Genomic DNA, 19,545 nt, shown 5'->3' with positions numbered 1-19,545 from the left:
CCTTTTGGCAGAAAGTGAAGAACTAAACAGCCTCTTGATGAAAGTGGAAGAGGAGAGTGAAAAAGTTGGCTTGAAGCTTGAAACTCAACATTCAGAAAACTAAGATCAAGGCATCCAGTCCCATCACTTCATGGGAAATAGATGGGGAAACAGTGACTGACTTTATTTTTTGGGGTTCCAAAATCACTGCAGATGGTGACTGCAGACATGAAATTAAAAGACGCTTACTCCTTGGAAGGAAAGTTATTAAAAAGCAGAGACATTACTTTGCCAACAAAGGGCTGTCTAGTCAAGGCTATGGTTTTTCCAGTAGTCACGTATGGATGTGAGAGTTGGACTATGAAGAGAGCTGAGCGCTGAAGAATTGATGCTTTTGAACTGTGAGAGTCCCTTGGACTGCAAGGAGATCCAATCAGTCCATCCTAAAGGAGATCAGTCCTGAGCGTTCATTGGAAGGGCTGATGTTGGCCACCTGATGGGAAGAGCTGACTCATTGGAAAAGACTCTGATGCTGGGAGGGATTGGGGGCAGGAAGAGAAGGGGACGACAGAGATGAGGTAGTTGGATGGCATCACCGACTCAATGGACATGAGTTTGAGTAAGCTCCAGGAGTTGGTGATGGACAGCAAGACCTGGTGTGCTGCAGTCCATGGGGTCATGAAGAGTCGGACACGACTGAGCGACTGAACTGAACTGAACTGATAAATGAAATTATGGAATATGTGGGGAGTTTGGGACAGGCTTCCTTCACTTAGCATTGTGTTTTCAAAATTCATCCATGTTGTGTGGATGAATGTGTCAGGATGAATGTCACAGGATCCATGTGTCAGGATGTCATTGCTTTTTATGGCCACATAATATTCCGCTGAGTAAATATACTGTATTTTGTTTCTTCACCCATCTGTTGATAGACGTCTGAGCTGTTTCTACTTTTGGCTATTTATGAATGATGCTGCTATTTACATTAACATAGAGTCGTGTGTGGCTATGTTTCCCTTTCTCTTTGGCACACACCCAGGAGTGCAAGTGCTGGGTCACGTGGTAACTCTAACTACTGAGGAACTGCCAGATTTTTCCAAAGCAGCGGCACCATTTTACACAGCTTGATGACTTTGGTGAAGCATGTGGTCATTTCAAGGGAAGTCCATGACCAAGTCTCCCTCTTATTTACTCTAATCTTGCCTCCTTTTAAAAACTGGCAGCTTCAGCACTTCCCTGGTGGCTTAGTGGTTAGGACTCGGCTTTCACTGCTGCGGCCCAGGTTCAATCCCTGGTCATGCGACCCAGCCAAAAAAAAACAAAAAAACTGTCAAAACAAAAATGCTGAGTATACATCCACTCAAAACTCCTGAGAGGCAAGAAAAATCATACCCACTTTACAGATAGGGAGACTGAAGTTCCAAGAGAAAGACCTTGAGCCCAGTGCATCCAGGAGTAAGAGTTAGATTCTGGATTCAGAGAGACCTGAACTCAAATACTGACTCTGCCATTTCTTAATCATATGACCTTGGGAGAGCCACTTCTCCTCTCCGAACCTTAGTCTTCCCATCTGTAAAATAGAGACAGCAATGGTCCCAGCCTCTTAACAGTGGCCATCAAGGTTATATAAATGAAGTGATGCCGGAGAAGCACTTAGCACAGTGAAGCACACAGTCAACCTGGGTACTCTCATCCCGGAATAAGAATCTGGGCCCACTCTATGACCTTAGGTAGGTTCCTGCACCAATGGGATCATGGGACTCTGTCACTCAGGCCTGGCCAAGGTACCTGATAAGGCAAACGTCACATCTACCCTTCCAAGTGAGCTCCAGGATGCCCAGCCCTTCTCCCCAGTCCCCCTTGGAGGCAGTGGTGAGCCATGTAGGGTGTCTGGGGGGTGCTCACCATTCCCAAAAAGTCATTCTTGCCAACCATGTCCCAGTCCCAGAGTTCCACTCGCAGAGGGGATGGGGAACCTGGCATCTCCCGCAGCTCCAGCACCTCATCCCAGTGTGGGAAGCGAGTCTTCTTGATGGTCTGGGAGAGGAGGGAGTGAGAGAAGACAGAGCTAATGGGACCATTCTTGTCTCCATTTTACAGATGGGAAGGCTGAGGTTCAGAATGGTAAGTGGCTTTCCCAAGGTCATTTAATGCCCCAGTCTCCCAGCTCTGCTCCACCACTTACCGAAGTCTCCAAGCTCTGGCTGCCCCAAAACACACGCGCAAATGGGTCAGACGTGCCGGAGATGTCTCGGGGGGCCAGGTCCCTGAGGACAGATGAGGTAAGGAGTACGGGTCACAGGACCCTTAAGGACCAAGACCCAAGCCTTGGGGAAAGGGTTCAAGGTAGACAATTCAAATGCTGCTGATTTCCAAGACAAAAAAATAGTACATTGTAGGGATCTAGCAAAGAGCATCCTTCACCAGGTCCGTCCAAACCTGGTATCTTCCTTTTGATTAACGCTACCCTGCGAGGACACATTACTATGCCCACATTTTCTAGGTAAGGAAACTGAAGCACAGAAAGGTCAAGTTGAACATCACAAAGCAGCAGGTAAAGGTGCAGTGAGGAAAGGAAAGGGAGCCTTTGTTTCCCTGGAGCCCATGGATGGGAGACCAGATGCCAGGGTTCATAGCCTGGATTCTCCCATTCACTGGCTGTGTGACACTAGGAGAAGTCACTGTCCCTCCCTGAGCCTCAATTTCCTCATCTGAAAAATCAGAGTAATAACAGACTGACCTTACAGGGCCAAGGGATGAGATGACATGTGGAGAGTGCTTAGCTCACTCATTCACTCAACAAACACTCCTACCCACACTAGGACCAAGAAAAGGCATGAGGAAGGGACCCCCTGCCTCTGGTTGCCATGACAACCCAAGTTTCAGCCTCTCCCACCCCTCCTTTTCAAGGTCCCCCAAATCCAGGGACCCTCTCCCCCACACACCCAGGGGCTGCTTGTTTCCTCCTGCTGTTTCTCTCCCACCCTGCTTGGCATCCAAAGCCTTCTTTGGTTTCCTAGGAGCCAGCCTAGTTGCTAAGCGACAGCAATCGGTCCCTCTCCTACTTGCAAGGATCCTGCATAGCTTTGTAGTTGGGGAGGAGGCCATGGGCACAGAGTAAGTGAGGAGTCCCTACCCCTAAAAAGTCCTTTTGCCTGTCCTATGCCTGCCTGCTACTCCATTCAATCTCCAGGGAGCTCCAGCTGAGGATAGAATCTGGAAATGGTGGGAGAGGCACAGAGAGGGCAAGAAAGGACTTTAAGGTCACAGAGCAAACTAGAAATAGAGACCTAGTCCAACTTGGGTGAGGACTGGCCTAAAGGTAAGAATAAAGGGAGTAAGGTGTGGGGAAAAACATGGCAAAAAAACAAAATAAGACATGGGAGCGTGAAAGGAGTGGAAATAGTCAAGGAAATAGAGTGATGGGGCAGCTGAGAAAGAGGGGAGTGATAAACAGACAAGAGGGAAGATGGGTATCCCAGGAGTTGTATCCATCTTTTTTCTGATGTTTCCTTGGGACAGGACCTGCCCCTCCCTTTCTCCCAGCCCACATGACTTGAGTGGGTTGATTCCTCCCTCTCTGCCAGGAAGGGACTTGCTACTCAGGTCTGACCAATCAGAGTCAGTGTAATTGGTTCAATGATAGGCAGGTACTCCAAACTGGGTCAATAAGAATTAGTCCTAGGATACTGGTTGGAAATGGTGGAAGATAGTTTTTTCCATTGGAGCTGCCAAATTGGTAGGATGCCAGTCTGGGGCTGTTAGGGTCAGCTTTGCCCCTACCTGGGGAGAAACTGTCTGAGAATAAAGTTAATACAAAAGACACCCAAGGAATCTATGTCTACAGATTCCTGATGTCTCTGTTGGAGCACCTGGATCCAGCCATGCCTGAAGCTGCATGTCATTCACATGAGTCAATCTGCTTAAGCCAGTATAAATTGGGTGTCTATCACTTATGATTTGATTAATACATGTCCACACCCATCTGCCTGGTCATTCTGAGTATCTGGCCTTTGGTTGCTGGTCACTGGGGACCCAACAAAGATTTTGCTCAAGCTTTAACCCAAGAAACTTGCCACCTGGTGATCTCGGACTGTTTGCCTTACAAAGGATGTCGGTTTTGAGCCAAGACATATCTCAGGAGTGAGGTGGTCTCAAGGCAGCTGGGAGGAATCCAGTGGATTCCTGCTCATTCTCAGACCACCCCCCACCCCACCCTCACCCCCATCATGACCATACCTAGCCTGGAGCACGTGACAGTGAAGACAACGGCCCCGCACGTCCTCCAGCGTCTGCACGGACAGGCAGATCTCACCCTGCACCTCCGAGTCCGGGTCCACGCGGCTCAGGTTGATCCAGCTGTCGATTCCTGGAGGGCACAGGCACCAGCATTCATTAAGCACCTATCACCGTCTAGGCATTGCATTATCTTTTAAAATTCAATTAACGTTAAAAAGATATCGAGTCATGGACCTCTCGGTAGCCTTCTGCTATAGTTACTGTAATTATCCCCACTTGCAGATGAGGAAAAAGAGGCACAGCAAGGAGGGAGCTAGTAAACTGTAGAACTAGGATTCAAATGCAGGCAGTATAGTTCTAGGGCCAGTGCCCCTAACCATGTACTATCACACTCTTCATCCGTCCATCATTTACTCTCCCCTCAGGAAAAAAAAAAAAAACAACACTTGGCATTCCTATCTCTGAGCCTTCTTATAGGCTCTCGGCCTGAATCAGTCAAGTCAGTCTTGGTCTTCTCAATCTTAACCTCTCCTTCTTTCTCTCGCTCTCTCTCTGTCTCTCATTTCTCTCAACACATTAAAGATACTGTTCCAGGGACTTCCCTGGAAGTCCAGTGGTCAAGATTCTGCACTCCCAATGCAGGTGTGGGGCATGGGTTCCATCCCTGGTCAGGGAACTAAGATCCCACACGGCAAGTGGATATAGCCAAAAAATTTTTTAAATTAAAATTAAATTAAATTAATAAAAAAATTTTAAAGATACTGTTCCACTGACTTCCAGCTTCAGTTGTAGTTACTGGGAAGTCATTTCAGCCTAATAATTGATCTTGCATGAATGGTCTATCTTTTCCAAGTTTAAGGACTAAGTCTTTGATGTTTTTTGCAGTCTCCCCACAGTATATCTAGGTAAGGATATTAAAAAAAAAAAACAAAAACCCTGCTTAGTAAAGGCTGTGCTCCTTCTACTTATGAAATCATGCTCTTGCGTTCTGGAAAATTCCAGGTCATCAATTTTTTAGAATCATTTCCTCTCCCCAGATTTTTCTATATTCTGCTTCTAGGACTCCAATTAAATGGATGTTAGAGACTTTCTCAGTTATTTTCCATGTCTTGAACTTCTCTTATATGCTTCTCATTTCTCTGAGCTGAAGTTTAAATAACTTATTTAGATCTCTCTCCCAGTTCACTAACTCTGACTTCAGCTCTGAAAGAATGATGTGCCACTCATCCACTTGGTTTTTAAGGTCAACAATTGTACCTTTTATCTCTAAGCATTTGATCTGGTTCTCTTCCAAGTCAGTCTATTTTTTTTTTAATGCATTGCTTTAATTTATCATGGTTATTGCTGGCCCTTCCAGGTGATTAAATTTTATTTATTGAATTTTTAAATTCTTATATATCATAAATACAAAGTCTAAAGTCTTTATGGGTCTAAATCTGATGGTCATTATTTCTGCTGACTCTTGCTCTTGGTGGCTCACTTCCTTGTGTGTGTGTGATGATCTTCGATTGTGAAGTCACACTTGTTTGAGCTCACTCTGTGGGAAATTTAACATGAGGATGCTTATCCCTGGAGAGGAGTAGCAGTTGCTTAGGAACTCTGAAGGGGAATTCTCAGGTTCAGTAATAGCCACCTTGCCCCTGGCCTAAGATTTAGCCTGTTGACTGTGAATCTGATATTGACGTTAACTTTCAGGGAAATCCTTCCTTACTGCCTTGCCTCTTGCTCACCACTCCATGTTAGGTTTTAGCTCATGATTCACCGGGAGTAGAAGGAGGAATAGAAGAGGGCATGGCAACCTGCTCCAATATTCTTTCCTGGAGAATCCCATGATGTGGGATGGCTCCTCCATGACAGAGAAGCCTGGTGGGCTACAGTCCATGGGGTCGCAAAGAGTCAGACACGACTGAAGAGACTTAATACACATGCTTGCATGCAAATGGAGGAATACTGAATCCTCTTCACATCCTTCCAACAATGTGTTAGGAATTGCATCTAATTCAGGATCTCACTGTTATGTGGCCAGAGAGCCATTCTGTGGATCTAGTCTCCCATGCTGCCGGAAGTATAAGTTCTACTTTACCTCTCTATCTCTTTTGTTATTCCCAAGTCCAGGATGCCATCAGCTTTTTCTAACTTGATTAGGTATCTGTTGCAATAACCAAGTTAGAAACGTGAAGTTCCATCTCACCTCACTTCACTTGGTATTGTGTGGACTAAATGTAAAGTGCTTAGCATTGTGCCTGGCACATAATAAGCCTTCACTAAACAGAAGTGATGATTATAATGATTGGCACATAGTGTGCTGTCAACTAATGCTCACTGATGCAAAAGTAGATTATTATATTATTAATAAATGGTGTCAAGATAACTAAGAATCATCTAGACCAAAGCAGTAAAGTTCAATCCCTATTGGATGCCTTGTATCTGGGTAAGTTCCAAATAGATCAAAGACTTGACTGTTAAAATAAAATGGGAACAAATTGTTGCTAAAAAGAATCATATAAAACAATCTGTCCTAATATCAGGACTAAGAAGGACTTTCTAGGCATTACATAAAAGTGCACCCCCACACACACAAATTTTGATTACAGAAAAAGAAGCAAATTTTCTACTGGAAAAAATGATAAGCAAAGTCAAAATATAAGCCACAAGGAGAAAAAAAAATTGCAGCTAATGTGACAAAGTTTATTTTCCTCATATATACAGATCTCCCACAAAAAAAGGAAGAAAAGGCAAACAACCCAGGGGGTGAAAAATACACATACAATGTGAATAGACAATAGACACAAAAAAGAGGAAATAAAGAGACTCTTGAGTATATAAAAAGGTCTTCAAACTTACTTATACCGAAATGCAAAACAGCGCACACAACGAGCCAATTTTTTAACCTATCAGATTCAAGATCCAAAAGTTTGGCATTTGTTGACAAGGTTATAGGGTAGATTAATCTGTTAACTGTTAAGTAACTGGAGAGTAACTTAACAATAACTATAATCAATAACTATAATAACTATAATAAAACATGCTAATGTGGATACTCTTTGATCCAGCAAATCCACCTCTAGAAATTCATTATGCTGATTGATATAACTGGCATACATGGGGACTTCCCTGGCAATCCAGTAGTTAAGACTCCTTGCTTCCAATGCAGGGAGCATGGGTTTGATCCTTGGTTGGGGAGCTAAGATCCAACATAGAGCACTGCACAGCCAAAATTGTTTTTCAATTAATATAAACTTGCATTAATATAAACTTGTGTGATGTGTGCAATTGCATTTGTACAAGGCTATTCATTGCAGCATTGTTCGAACCAGGAAAACATTGTCAGTAACCCAAGTGCACATCAAGAAGGCACTTGGCCAAATAAGTGATGGTACATCCACAAAACAGAGTGCCATGAAGTCATACTAAAAGCAAAGAATGCAGAAGCTCTTGAGACATTAGTATGGAAAGATCTCCAAGATACACGGCGAAGTGAAAAGACAGGATATAGAACAGTGCGTTTAATGGAGTCCTATTACTATAAAAACTAAAAAAGTGAAGTAGCTCAGTCGTGTTCGACTCTTTGCAAATCCACAGACTATAGCCTACCAGGCCTTTCCGTCCACGGGATTTTCCAGGCAAGAATACTGGAGTGGATTGCCATTTCCTTCTCCAGGAGATCTTCCCATCCCAGGGATTGAACCCGGGTCTCCAGCATTGTAGGCAGACGCTTTACCGTCTGAGCCACCAGGGAAGCCCTGTTTCTATAAGCAGAGAACAAAACACATACAGTAGAAAGAGCACAGACTTTGGAACTAGACAACTTGGTTCAAATCCCAGCTGTCCCACTTAGTCATTTTGTGATCTTGGACAAGTTATTTAACCCCCGTGCCTCAGTTTGTTCACCTAAAGAGTGGGCATAGGGCTTCCCAGGTAGCACTGGTGGTAAAGAACCTGCCTGCTTATGCAGGAGACATAAGAGATGTGGATTCGATCCCTGAGTCGGGAAGATCCCCCGGAGGAGGGCATGGCAACCCACTCCAGTATTCTTGCCTGGGAAATCCCACAGACAGAGGAGCCTGACGGGCTACAGTCCATGGGGTCGCAAACAATTGGAGATGACTGAAGCAACTGAGCATGCGCACAAAGAATGGGCATAACAAGAGTGCTCATCTCTTACGGTTATTAGAATAATTAAGTGAATTGATATGTGTAAAGCACTTCATGGGAAACAGATGGGGAAACAGTGGAAACAGTGTCAGACTTTATCTTTTGGGGCTCCAAAACTACTGCAGATGGTGACTGCAGCCATGAAATTAAAAGACGCTTACTCCTTGGAAGAAAAGTTATGACCAACCTAGATAGCATATTGAAAAGCAGAGACATTACTTTGCCAACAAAGATCCATTTAGTCAAGGCTATGGTTTTTCCAGTGGTTATGTCTGGATGCGAGAGTTGGACTGTGAAGAAGGCTGAGTGCCGAAGAATTGATGCTTTTGAACTGTGGTGTTGGAGAAGACTCTTGAGAGTCCCTTGGACTGCAAAGAGATCCAACCAGTCCATTCTAAAGGAGATCAGTCCTGGGTGTTCTTTGGAAGGACTGATGCTAAAGCTGAAACTCCAATACTTTGGCCACCTCATGCGAAGAGTTGACTCATTGGAAAAGACTCTGATGCTGGGAGGGATTGGGGGCAGGAGGAGAAGGGGACGACAGAGGATGAGATGGCTGGATGGCATCACTGACTCGATGGACCTGAGTCTGGGTGAACTCCGGGAGATGGTGATGGACAGGGAGGCCTGGCGTGCTGCGATTCATGGGGTCGCAAAGAGTCGGACATGACTGAGCAACTGAACTGAACCGACTGAAAGCACTTAAAACGTGACCAGCACACAGTAAGTACTACATAAATGTTTGCTGCTATTACTGTTGCTACTTGCTTGCATATGTTTTTAAAAAATATTTATTTTATTTATCTGTCTGTGCTGGATCTTAGTTGCGGCATGCGGGACCTTTAGTTACAGCACGAAAAGTCTTAGTTGCGGCACGTGGAATCTAGCTCCCTGAGCAGGGATCAAACCCGGGGCCCCTGCGCGGGAGTGTGAAGTCTTAGCCACTGGACCACCAGGGAAGTCCCTTGCTTGCGTAGGTTTAAAATGTCCCTAGAAGGACATACAAGAAACTGACAACATGGGGGATGAGAACGGAGAAGCTGGGACAGGAGCGACAGTCCCACCGCTAACTGTATCTTTTGAATATTGAACGGAAATAAGTTAACTGCTCAATAAATGAATTAAATTAAAATCCAGGCTTCCCTGGTGGCTCAGTGGTAAAAAAAAAATCCGCCTGCCAATGCAGTAAATACGGGTTTGATCCCTGATCCGGGAGGATCCCATGTGCCATGGAGCAACTAAGTCCATGAGCCACAACCACTAACCCTGCGCCCCAGAGCCCAGGAGCCACAACTCCTGAAGCCCCTGCCCCACCACAAGAGAAGCCACTGCAATGAGAAGCCTGTGCACGGCAACTAGAGAGTAGCCCCCGCTCGCGGCAATGAGAGCAAAGCCCATGCAGCAACGAAGAGCCAGCACATGCAAAAAAATAAATAATACAAATTAAAAAATAATAAAATTCAAAACAGAAGCAACAACCAAAATAATTTCCCCCGAAGGCTCTGTGTTGCCCATGCTGCTTGCTATGCCCTGGCAAGCGCCACCCCCCCCTCCCTCTGCCTGGCACCCTCACCCACCTCGGGGGTCCGCTGTAATGGCCTCCCTGCTCAGCGAGATCTTGCCTATGATGTCATCTTGCCTGCAGAAAGGCAGGCATGTGAGGGTCCAAGTCAGGGACCCCTGCCCCGCCCGTGGGGAGGTGGGCGCAGATGTCAACGGCTGCGTGGACAGGCACTGTGCTTTGGGGTGTCCCGCCTTCCCTCAGATGCCCAGGTTTGGGTCCCCAGCACACACACCCCACTGTGTCCTCGTCCAGCACGTAGAAGGACAGATGGTGGAAATCCAGGGGCAAGTTCACGGTGTACTCCTCCCCCCAGAAGGGGCTCAGGCTCCGCCAGATGGTTGCTGTCCTGCAAAAGGGGGCACAGGGGCCTTTGGGCCACACAGGCAGCAGATACCTGGGGACACACACACACACACATACACCCAGAGCTACTCAAACACAAATACAGCTACACATACACACTCACATAGACCCAAGAACCCAGATATAAGATACACACGAGTACACACACAAACCATAACACACACCCAGAGACCTTGACACACACATACACACACACATTCACAGGTACACCAAGGAAACCAGAGACACAAAGAGACACATGCACACACATACAGATACCAATATGCATCTTCAAAAATCTCTAGAAACATACAACTATGTGTTTCTACATAGACAAGGGCAGACCCACACAGAGAAAACATTCACACGGATAACACAGACAAAAAAATGCCCAGAACATGGAGACACACATAGACACACATTCACATACACAGAGTGATACCCGGCAGAGATACACAGAGGATCACAAAACCCTCACTAACAGACAAGACCCACAATTCGATTCATCCATTCATTCACTCCATAAACACTCACCCTGACTATGTGCCAAGTCTTGGGGCTATGGGAAATTAGAGGAAGAGGTGCCAAGGAGCCACCCCCACAGAACTCCCCCAGCAGAAAGGGGCTCCCTCCTGAGCCCTATGACACAGTGAGAGAAGTCCTGTGATTGGTTAGGCCAGCGGTGCCCACTGGGCTGAGGATGGGAGGGGTCAGGAAAGGCTTTCCCTAGGAGCCAGTCAGGCAAAGCAGAGAGAGGATAAAGACAGTCCAGATGGCTGGAAGAGCATGTGCCAAGGCACTGAGGCAGGAATTTGAGGAACAAGAAGATGGTGGCTGGGAGGCAGGAAAGTGTGAGGGGCCAGGGGACCATGAAGTCAGCAGGGGCCGGAGCACTTAATCAGCAAGAGGGAAGCCCAGAAGGGTCAGGGACCAAGACAGACCCAGAAACAGATACACACCTCTTCACCCCAACACCTCTGCAGATGCACTGCCCTTTACCCAACAGCGAAAAGAGAACTCACTTTGCCCAGTCAACACACACTCAAGTTGACAGCTGCAAAATTTGGCCAACACACCTGCCTCTGCCTTCTTCCTTCTGAGGCAGAAGGCAGATGGGCCCCCTTCAGGGTAAAGCGATTGAAGACTCATTCCCTATGGACCAAAACTCCAAGACAATAGCAGGACTATTAAGGGAAAGTCCGGGCCCTGCCCAGACCACATACTCCTCATTCTGGAAGTCAGGAGACCTCTCTGACCGCTCATGCGCAGGAACGCTCCTTGGAGGTCAAAGGGGAGTGATGTTAACTAAGGCTGGGCTACCCACAGGCCTCTTCAGTAGAGTCCATCCTGGCTAAGAGATGCGTCCACGCATGGAAGGATCCTGAGATACGCTAAATGCGCACTGTGAGCCAGGTAAATCAAAATGACTGGTCACAGAAAACCTGAAGAAATGCCCATAAAAGTAATTCAAACTATCACAAGGGCACAACTCAGGGACTCGCCCTCTGAGCCTGCCCTTATGCCTATCCACCACACACACTGTACGCTCTGCCCTCTTAATACTTGACTTGCTTCACGACTTTCCATCTTTGTGGGAATTCTTTTCTGCAAAGCCCAAGGGCCAGGGCCCTTGTCACTGACCAGTGGTCTAGTAGATGAGCATCTGGTGCTCTCACCATCACAACCTGGCCTCAATCTCTGGCTGGGAACTCAAGCCCCACCTAGCTTCTGCCACACTCTTCCCCAGTAGAGTGTGAACATGGACACGCACACACAGAGACCAGGGCCACTCCATCAGACCGACCCTTCTTTCCAAACGCTTCCGTCCTACCCAACCCTCTCTCCAATTGGAAGTCCCCCCAGGCTCCCCAGCCCCTGAACTTGGAGGGTCCTCAGAACCCAGAGACGGGGAGACAGCAGCCTGGGGTCACACAGAAAATCAGTCTGTGGGCTTGGGGGTGGTGTCACAGAGTGTGGTAAGGGGGCAGGGTAAACACAGAGAGAGTGATGGGGGATAAACACACAGATCGGCTGGGGTGCTGCAGGTTGACCCTCCCCCACATGGGCTCCCTGCCCCCAGCTCCCAGCCCATCTGGACCAGAACTGGCGCCAGGAGGATCCTGAATCCTCCGTCTCCATAGGAACCGAGGCTTCAGCTGCCCGCCCACCCACGCCCCTCAGGCCTGCGGGGGTGAGAGCTGTCCCTCGGCCTGCGGGGGCGGCAACCAAGCCCAGCCCAGCCGAGACTGGCTCACGCAACCAGACATCTTCACATCCTCACGTGTTCACAGTGGTGTCTGTGTACCCAAATATAAGCAGGCATCGGTGCACACATGCATGTACATGGCAGCCCACGTGTGCACACACGCATACACACCCCACACGCTGGTACACAATGTGAGCCTCTGAGTCTGCACACCCACAGGGACACACACCGGTGGTCACGGGCATTCACACCAGCCCTCCAACACTTCCCCACATACCATACACACTCACATGCGGGTCCAACTGGGCACACATGCACACACACACCAGTGCCCGCAGCACCCAGCAGGCCCAGAACTAGCCAGCCCAGCCAAGCGTGAGATGCCCGCCCCCGGGAAGGTGCAAGCTGGCAGCCGCTGAGTCAGCCCCAGGATGCGGGCAGGGACATCGTCAGGGCAAGGGGGAAGGTGGCGGCCAGTTGGTGGGACTAGATGGACAGAGGAGCCAGCAGGCCCCACCATCCAGGCCTGTGGCTGGGGCACAGAACACCCACCAACAGGCCAGTGAGTCCATCCGTGGGGTAAGCGTGCCCCCCAAGGCTCTCTTTTCAACGTGGATCCTTACACCTGGACTCCCCCGTCTCCTTCGCCCCGTGCCTGGCTTCTCCCCGCCTCACCTGGCCACAACTTCGTCATCCACTTTCACAATGCAGTAGGGGTCACTGCTCCCCGACCTGCAGAAGGAGAAGGTTTGGGGAGCAGGCTTGAGAGGGTAGACCGGAGTGGGGATCCCAGTCCACCTTCGTTTTATAGATGGGGGGCAACTACAGCCCAGAGAGGAGAGGGGATTTGTCCAGGGTCACACAGCAAGTCCAGTAGAGGCAGGACCTCTGGGGACCAGCAGACCATGTCATGGCTGCCCAGCAGCCACCCACTGCGTGCCTGACCTCCTTGAATGGGCCCAGGGCTTCCACCCAGAGAAACAGAACACTGAGACCTGAAACCAGAACATGTGGAGTCCTGGGCCCAGGAAGCCCAAAGCGCTGGTCCAGAGCCTGTGCTCATCTGGTGAGTCATCCCTGGCCTCAAGCTTGCTCACTGTGGAACCCCAGCAAGTCCTCGCCCCTCTGTGAGCCTCAGTTTCTCTGCTCTGTAAGTTGGGTATAATATTTCCACACACCTCTTAGGGCAGGTGAAGGAGCTAAAGAAGCTAACGCATGGTGTGATGCATCACAGCTGACCCCAGAGCTCTTCCCACAGACACCTGAACCCCACCCTCAGGGTATGTGCTGCCCCCCCCCATTGGGAATTTCCCTGGGAGGGGACGCTGCATAGCTCAGCCTTCAGTGGGGATGGACCTCAGTGGATGCTCTCACTGCAAGCACAGACCAGGGCAGCCAGACCTCAAAACTCAGCCAGTAGGAGACATAGGCTGCACCCCCTCAAGCAGCCACGAGACATTGACCAACCAAAGCCAGTTCTGTCCCCCCTTCATAATAAGGGTTACTAGTCCATCCCAAGATGGGCTGCAACCCCTCGAGTAGCCATGAGCTATTAGCCAAACAAAGCCAGTTTCATTCCTCCTTCATTACAAGAGTTACTAGTCCATCTCAAGATGGGTTGCAACCCCTTGAGTAGCCATGAGCCACTGGGACAACCAAAGCCAGTTCCATCCCCTCTTCATAATAAGGGTTACTAGTCCATCCCAAGATGGGCTGCAACCCCTCAAGTAGCCATGAGCTATTAGACAAACAAAGCCAGTTCCATTCTTCCTTCATTACAAGAGTTACTAGTCCATCTCAAGATGGGCTGCAACCCCTTGAGTAGCCATGAGCCACTGGGGCAACCAAAGCCAGTTCCATCCGCTCTTCATAATAAGGGTTACTAGTCCATCCCAAGATGGGCTGCAACCCCTCGAGTAGCCATGAGCCATTAGCCAACCAAAGCCAGTTCCATCCCCTCTTCATTATAAGAGATGTTAGTTCATCTCAAGATGGGCTGCAACCCTGTGAATAGCAAAGAGTCAGTGACCAACCAAAGCCATCCCCCAATTAATAATAAGAGTTACTTGCCCATCCCAAGCTGACCAGGGTTCCTCATGACTTCCCCCACCCCTGCCTGCATCCCATCACACAGGCTTCCCTTGTCTTCCACCAAGCTCAGTCTAGCCTCAGGGCTTTTGCACTTGCTGTTCCACCATTCTAAGACACCTACTCTGTTCTTGAATGACTCCATCTTTTCATTCAAACCTCAGCCCCAAAGTCACTGCCTCAGAGAGGTGGTCCTTGATGACCACCGTCCTCCAACAGTGGACAGTGTAAAACTGCCCTCTGATCCCTCTGAGCACGTGAAGTCATCTTGCTCCCTTGTTTCTCTGTGCTTTGTGTCTGTCTCCACAGCTCCCTGCCACTTCTGAACACTGAGACCCTTGGGGGAGGAGCTGTGCCTCCGTCCCCCTCCCTCCACAGCCTGGCAGAGTCGGGATTTGAACTCGGGTCTGTGGGGCTCAGCATACATGTTCCCAACCAATGCCACCCGCACTCCAACTCAAGATCCCTTTCCCACATGGCCCCCTTCCCCAGTACTCCAGCCCCCGCCCTCTCTCTTCCATCCTGTCTCGGTTCAGTCTGTCACTGATCCACAAATGCCTCGGGGATTCCGGGAAAGAGGGACATGGCACCAGGAGCTGCTCCAACCTCATCTGCTGGCTGAACCCTCCTCGGGCCGCAGTTTCCTCTTTGGTTGCTTTCCCTCAGCTCCCTCTGCCGAGTGTGCCTTCATTTCCCCATCTGCTCTCCATCCCTGAACATCTCAGTCTAGTCGCCAACCTGTGCCTCCACATTCCTCTCTGGCCTCCCTTCAGCATAATGCCCCAGACCTCAGTTTTCCCATCTGGATCTATTCCAAACCCACTGGGCTGAGTAACACTGGGAGCCTCAGTTTTACCCTCCGGATGCCCATGGCTGGGTGTCACCCCCTCCGTCTCGTGTCTCTCTTCACGTCCTCTATCCCTGAGCCTCTTTTAGGCAGGCTCCCATCCCTTGGTTTCCCCAACAGCAGATGTAGGACAGACAGGCTGGAATCCACTAGAAAAGGGCTGGGAGCCACGCCCCCTCCTGTTCACCCAGCCTGACCCCTGGGCCCCTCTGGGAGCGGAGCACGTCAGCTCCGGGACTCTGACGCATGAAGGCCTTATCAAACTTCTATCAGGTAAGGGCTATGGTGGCGGAAAGGGGATGCCCCCTCCAGATCCTGGATCTCTCCAGACCTTTGGCCTCTCCCACGGTCCCTGCCCCTCCTCAAGTGTGGGAAAGCCGGCCCCTGGACCATTGCCTACCCAGTCTGCTTGGTGCCTGGTGTGTGCATGCTAAGTCACTTCAGTCGTGTCTGAATCTTTGTGACTCTATGGACTGTAGCCCTCTCCAGGCTCCTCTGTCCATAGGATTCTCTAGGCAAGAATACTGGAGTGGGCTGCCATTTCCTTCTCCAGGGGAATCTTCCCAACCCAGGGATCAAACCCACATCTCTTATATCATCTGCATTGGCAGGTGGGTGCCTGGAAGCAGTCAGTATTCAAATTCCAGCTGTGTGACTTTGGGCAAGTGACTATGCCTCTCTGAGCCTGAGTTTGCCCATTCATAAAATGGCAGTGCCAACAGGACTCTGCTGCTGCTGCTGCTGCTAAGTTGCTTCAGTTGTGTCCGACTCTGTGCAACCCCATAGACAGCAGCCCACCAGGCTCTCCCGTCCCTGGGATTCTCCAGGCAAGAACACTGGAGTAGGTTGCCATTTCCTTCTCCAATGCATGCAAGTGAAAAGTGAAAGTGAAGTCGCTCAGTCGCGTCCGACTCTTAGCGACCCCACGGACTGCAGCCTACCAGGCTCCTCCGCCCATGGGATTTTCCAGGCAAGAGTACTGGAGTGGGTTGCCATTGCCTTCTCCGAATAGGACTCTAAGAAGTGTTAAGCACAGGACCTGGCCTGTAGGAAGCCTTTGACCACATATAGCTGCTATTATGAATGACAGAAATAACTCAAATTATCAGCTGAGGCCTCCTCCAAGCCAGGGTTGGAGCCCTCTCAAACCTGGGGAGGCTTCAGAAAGATTCTGGGCCCTCTCCCTTAGGAGAGGGGAAAGAGGACATACCCCCTCTAGGAGTCCCCATGGGCATGGAGATCCCAGCATGCTATGAGGGAGCCCCTCTGAGAAGGGCACCAACAGCTAGGGAAACTGAGGCAGGCTGGCGGGATCCCCAACTGGGGCCTAGTCACTTCCCCCTACCCTGGTACTGGGGTGAGGCCCACCTAGAGCTCACCTTGGCCCAGGAATTGGGGGGAGGAGGGGCAACCAAGACTCAGGGATCAAGTATGAGCCAACTCCCTCCCCAAGAGAAGCAGAGGGAGCCCCATGAGCCGTGTCTGGGTCCGAGGAAAACACCCACTGCTCCCTCATGGCCCTCACTAAGGACTGGGAGAGACCGGAGCACCGAGAGAGGGAAACCCATTTCTGAAAGGTCTCCCATTATCAACTCCCCAGCAGCTGCCAGGCCACCTCATTGCCTCAACAGTCCCAGAACTGCTAACGCTCAGGGGCTCTGAAAGAGCATCTCAGAAGAGGGGAGACAGGGGGCTTGTCCAGACGCTGCATTGGCACAGCCAGCAAGCTCTCTGCTTTCCCCAGATGCTTGTTTTAAGGGTCACTGATGAGGATGGGGGCAGCTGGAACTGCTCTAAGGAGCTTCCCTGTTGGCACAGCTCCAGGACTGCGGAAGCGGAAGGTTCATGAAGTCAAAGGCAGGATACCCTCTCATTGGGACCCCCAGCCGGAGGTGTTAGGGCAGAGCTGAGTCCCAGCCTGTGCAGAGGCTCAGAATCCACATTCCTGCTCCCCCTGGCCCCGGGGGTAAATCCTAAGTGGTTTTTCTACCCTCACAACTGCACGAGGCTTGCAGACTCCCTGTCCAGGGTTCCCCTTGCTCAGATAGGAAATTCAGACCTGGAGAGGATCAGGTTCAAGGTCATAGAGTCAATGTGCTGTCAAGGATCCCACACCTGTTCCAGGTACCCACACCCTCAGAGCCCCTTCTGGGCTCCAGGCCAAAGCAGGAGGGGGACCCCTCCCTCCATTCTGCTGATTCAGCAACTGCTGACTCAGCCCGGAGGGAAGCACAGTCAAGGACTGGTACTGCGGGGACCCCACCACCTGGCTGGGGAGGGGGCTGCAGGGGGAAGTTGGCTCTTCAAGCAGCTTAGCATCAGGGAAGGCCCCCCACCCCGGGCTGGTCGCTGCTGGCTGAGGAGCTAAGGGCTCTGGGTCCAGAGGAATGTTTCCCCCAGGCCTGGCCAGTGGGCCACCTGGTGACACTCTGCAAACCTAAACGCCAGATGCTCGCAGAGGAATGCTGGGCCGCCTGGATCCCAGGCCCTCTGGGGCCCCTTCCAGGGTTCTCTGAACCGGTGCCCACCCAGGCCTGGAGAAACCCCACCTCCAACACCTGCCTGGACTAAGGAAGGGAGCCCTCCACCCCTAAACCCCCTCCCCAGCTCTGACAGAATCTGATCCTATAAGCCCCAGGGCTGAAGCCCTGGAAGACCCCCTTTAGTATATCCCAGGAACAAAGACACCCCCTTCCTGGCCACTGGGCGGGGCATCTGCTGAGTCTGAGTGCCCCCTCCACCAGGAGAGCGATGGGCAGGGGGCCTTTCGCCCCGTGACTGTGGATCAGCCCCAGTGTTGTTCTCAGACAAGAACCCCTCTCCCATTTCACCGACTTGCCCTGGCATGCTGAATGGGCGACCCCTGCCCCATCCATGCTCGGCACGCCCCTCATCCCCGACTGGCCCCAGGGGTACTCACACATCCTTGGCGGGCAGCGCCCGGCCCTCCACGACGCGGACGTTCAGGGAGCTGCTCTTGGCCATGGCGCCCTGCCCCAAACTTTCCGACCAGGAGGGCGCCCGGGTTCCGAGGCTGGACCGCGGCAGGGAGGGCATCTACATGTCACCCGCAGAGAGCCTGGCACCCTCTCTCGGAGTCCCCGGGCCACCTACCCGAAACGCGCGGGTAGCTGGACGGGAGGTTTCCGAAGGAGGAGAGAGGATAGTGACCGGGGAGGGGGCGCCTCCCTCCCCGGACTCTACAGGTAGGAGCCGGGCGCCGAGCTGGCAGAGCGCGCGGGGGACACACCGCCAGCCCTTGCCTTCTAGTCTGGCGCTCTTGGTGGGCAGGCGGGACGGACGGGGGGGTGGTGGGGGCGGCCCAGGGCCCTCCCCGCAATCCCGCCTCCCGCGGGGTCCCCCTCCCGCCCGTTCCCGGGCCACCCTCGCGCGCCCTCTGCCGGCACCCCAGCCAAGCGTGCCAGAGCGCACCCGCCGCGGAGCCCCGGGCGCGTGGAGGCTGGGACTGCCAGGTGGGGAGCGGCCCACGGCCATGATGGGCGTGGCGGCAGGGTCCTGCTGAGTTGGCACTGGGCACAGAAGACACAGTGTGTCGCCTGCCTGCCCTGCTTCCAGCACGATCACACCTCTCCGGCTCTCCCCTGCCTGCCATCCCCGCACCGCCTCCTCGGTCCGACCTCCTTGCGCCGTCCCGGAGCAGTATCTGAGATCGTCGGGAGGCGTCGCTAGAGAAAGTCACACCCTCCCTGGGGGTCCTTTCAGAGTCCAGAGAGGGAGGGGCCTCCAACATCCCCTTCCATCTCTTTTAGATCCCAATGAAATCCAGACTGTGCGTGCGGCAGACTTCACGTCACGGGCTGGCATTGCGGGGGAGGAAGCTGCGGCCGGAGGGGGAGGGGAGGGCTTGAAGATAACAACCACCACAGCGACGATAAAAAACCATCTCCAAGTGTTTGAACACTTACTGTGTGCCAGGCACTGTTCTAAGCGTTTTACACGGATTATCTCATCTTCCTCCTCCTCCTCATTGTATGTGCTACTTACTGTTGTACCGGTACCCCCATTGTACGGATACACAAACTGAGTTCAGAGGGATTAAATAGCATGTGGAAGATCTTACAGTCAGTAACTGATTTGCCTTTCTGAATTTGAATGCTGACTCTG

General features: G+C 51.1%; 1 protein-coding gene across 3 annotated transcripts in view; it reads right to left on the bottom strand.

The window, feature by feature from the left end:
• RASAL1 (RAS protein activator like 1) overlaps nucleotides 1-19,175 on the bottom strand; it is a 33,398-nt gene extending 14,223 nt beyond the window's left edge. The window contains exons 1-7 of one of the 3 annotated variants that reach the window (XM_027566673.1): nucleotides 18,341-19,175; nucleotides 13,161-13,217; nucleotides 10,170-10,283; nucleotides 9,951-10,012; nucleotides 4,219-4,348; nucleotides 2,165-2,246; nucleotides 1,885-2,016 (exon numbers count right to left, since the gene is read on the bottom strand). In XM_027566673.1, the coding sequence (XP_027422474.1) occupies nucleotides 1,885-2,016; nucleotides 2,165-2,246; nucleotides 4,219-4,348; nucleotides 9,951-10,012; nucleotides 10,170-10,283; nucleotides 13,161-13,217; nucleotides 18,341-18,477 (714 nt within the window). In that variant the 5' untranslated portion in view covers nucleotides 18,478-19,175. The other 2 variants (XM_027566671.1, XM_027566672.1) reach the window with 2 other exon arrangements.
• Nucleotides 19,176-19,545: the final 370 nt, after the last annotated feature.

This window comes from Bos indicus x Bos taurus, chromosome 17 (assembly GCF_003369695.1).
Source record: "Bos indicus x Bos taurus breed Angus x Brahman F1 hybrid chromosome 17, Bos_hybrid_MaternalHap_v2.0, whole genome shotgun sequence".
Lineage (NCBI taxonomy): Eukaryota > Metazoa > Chordata > Mammalia > Artiodactyla > Bovidae > Bos > Bos indicus x Bos taurus.
This window is presented reverse-complemented; position numbering and strand designations above follow the sequence as displayed.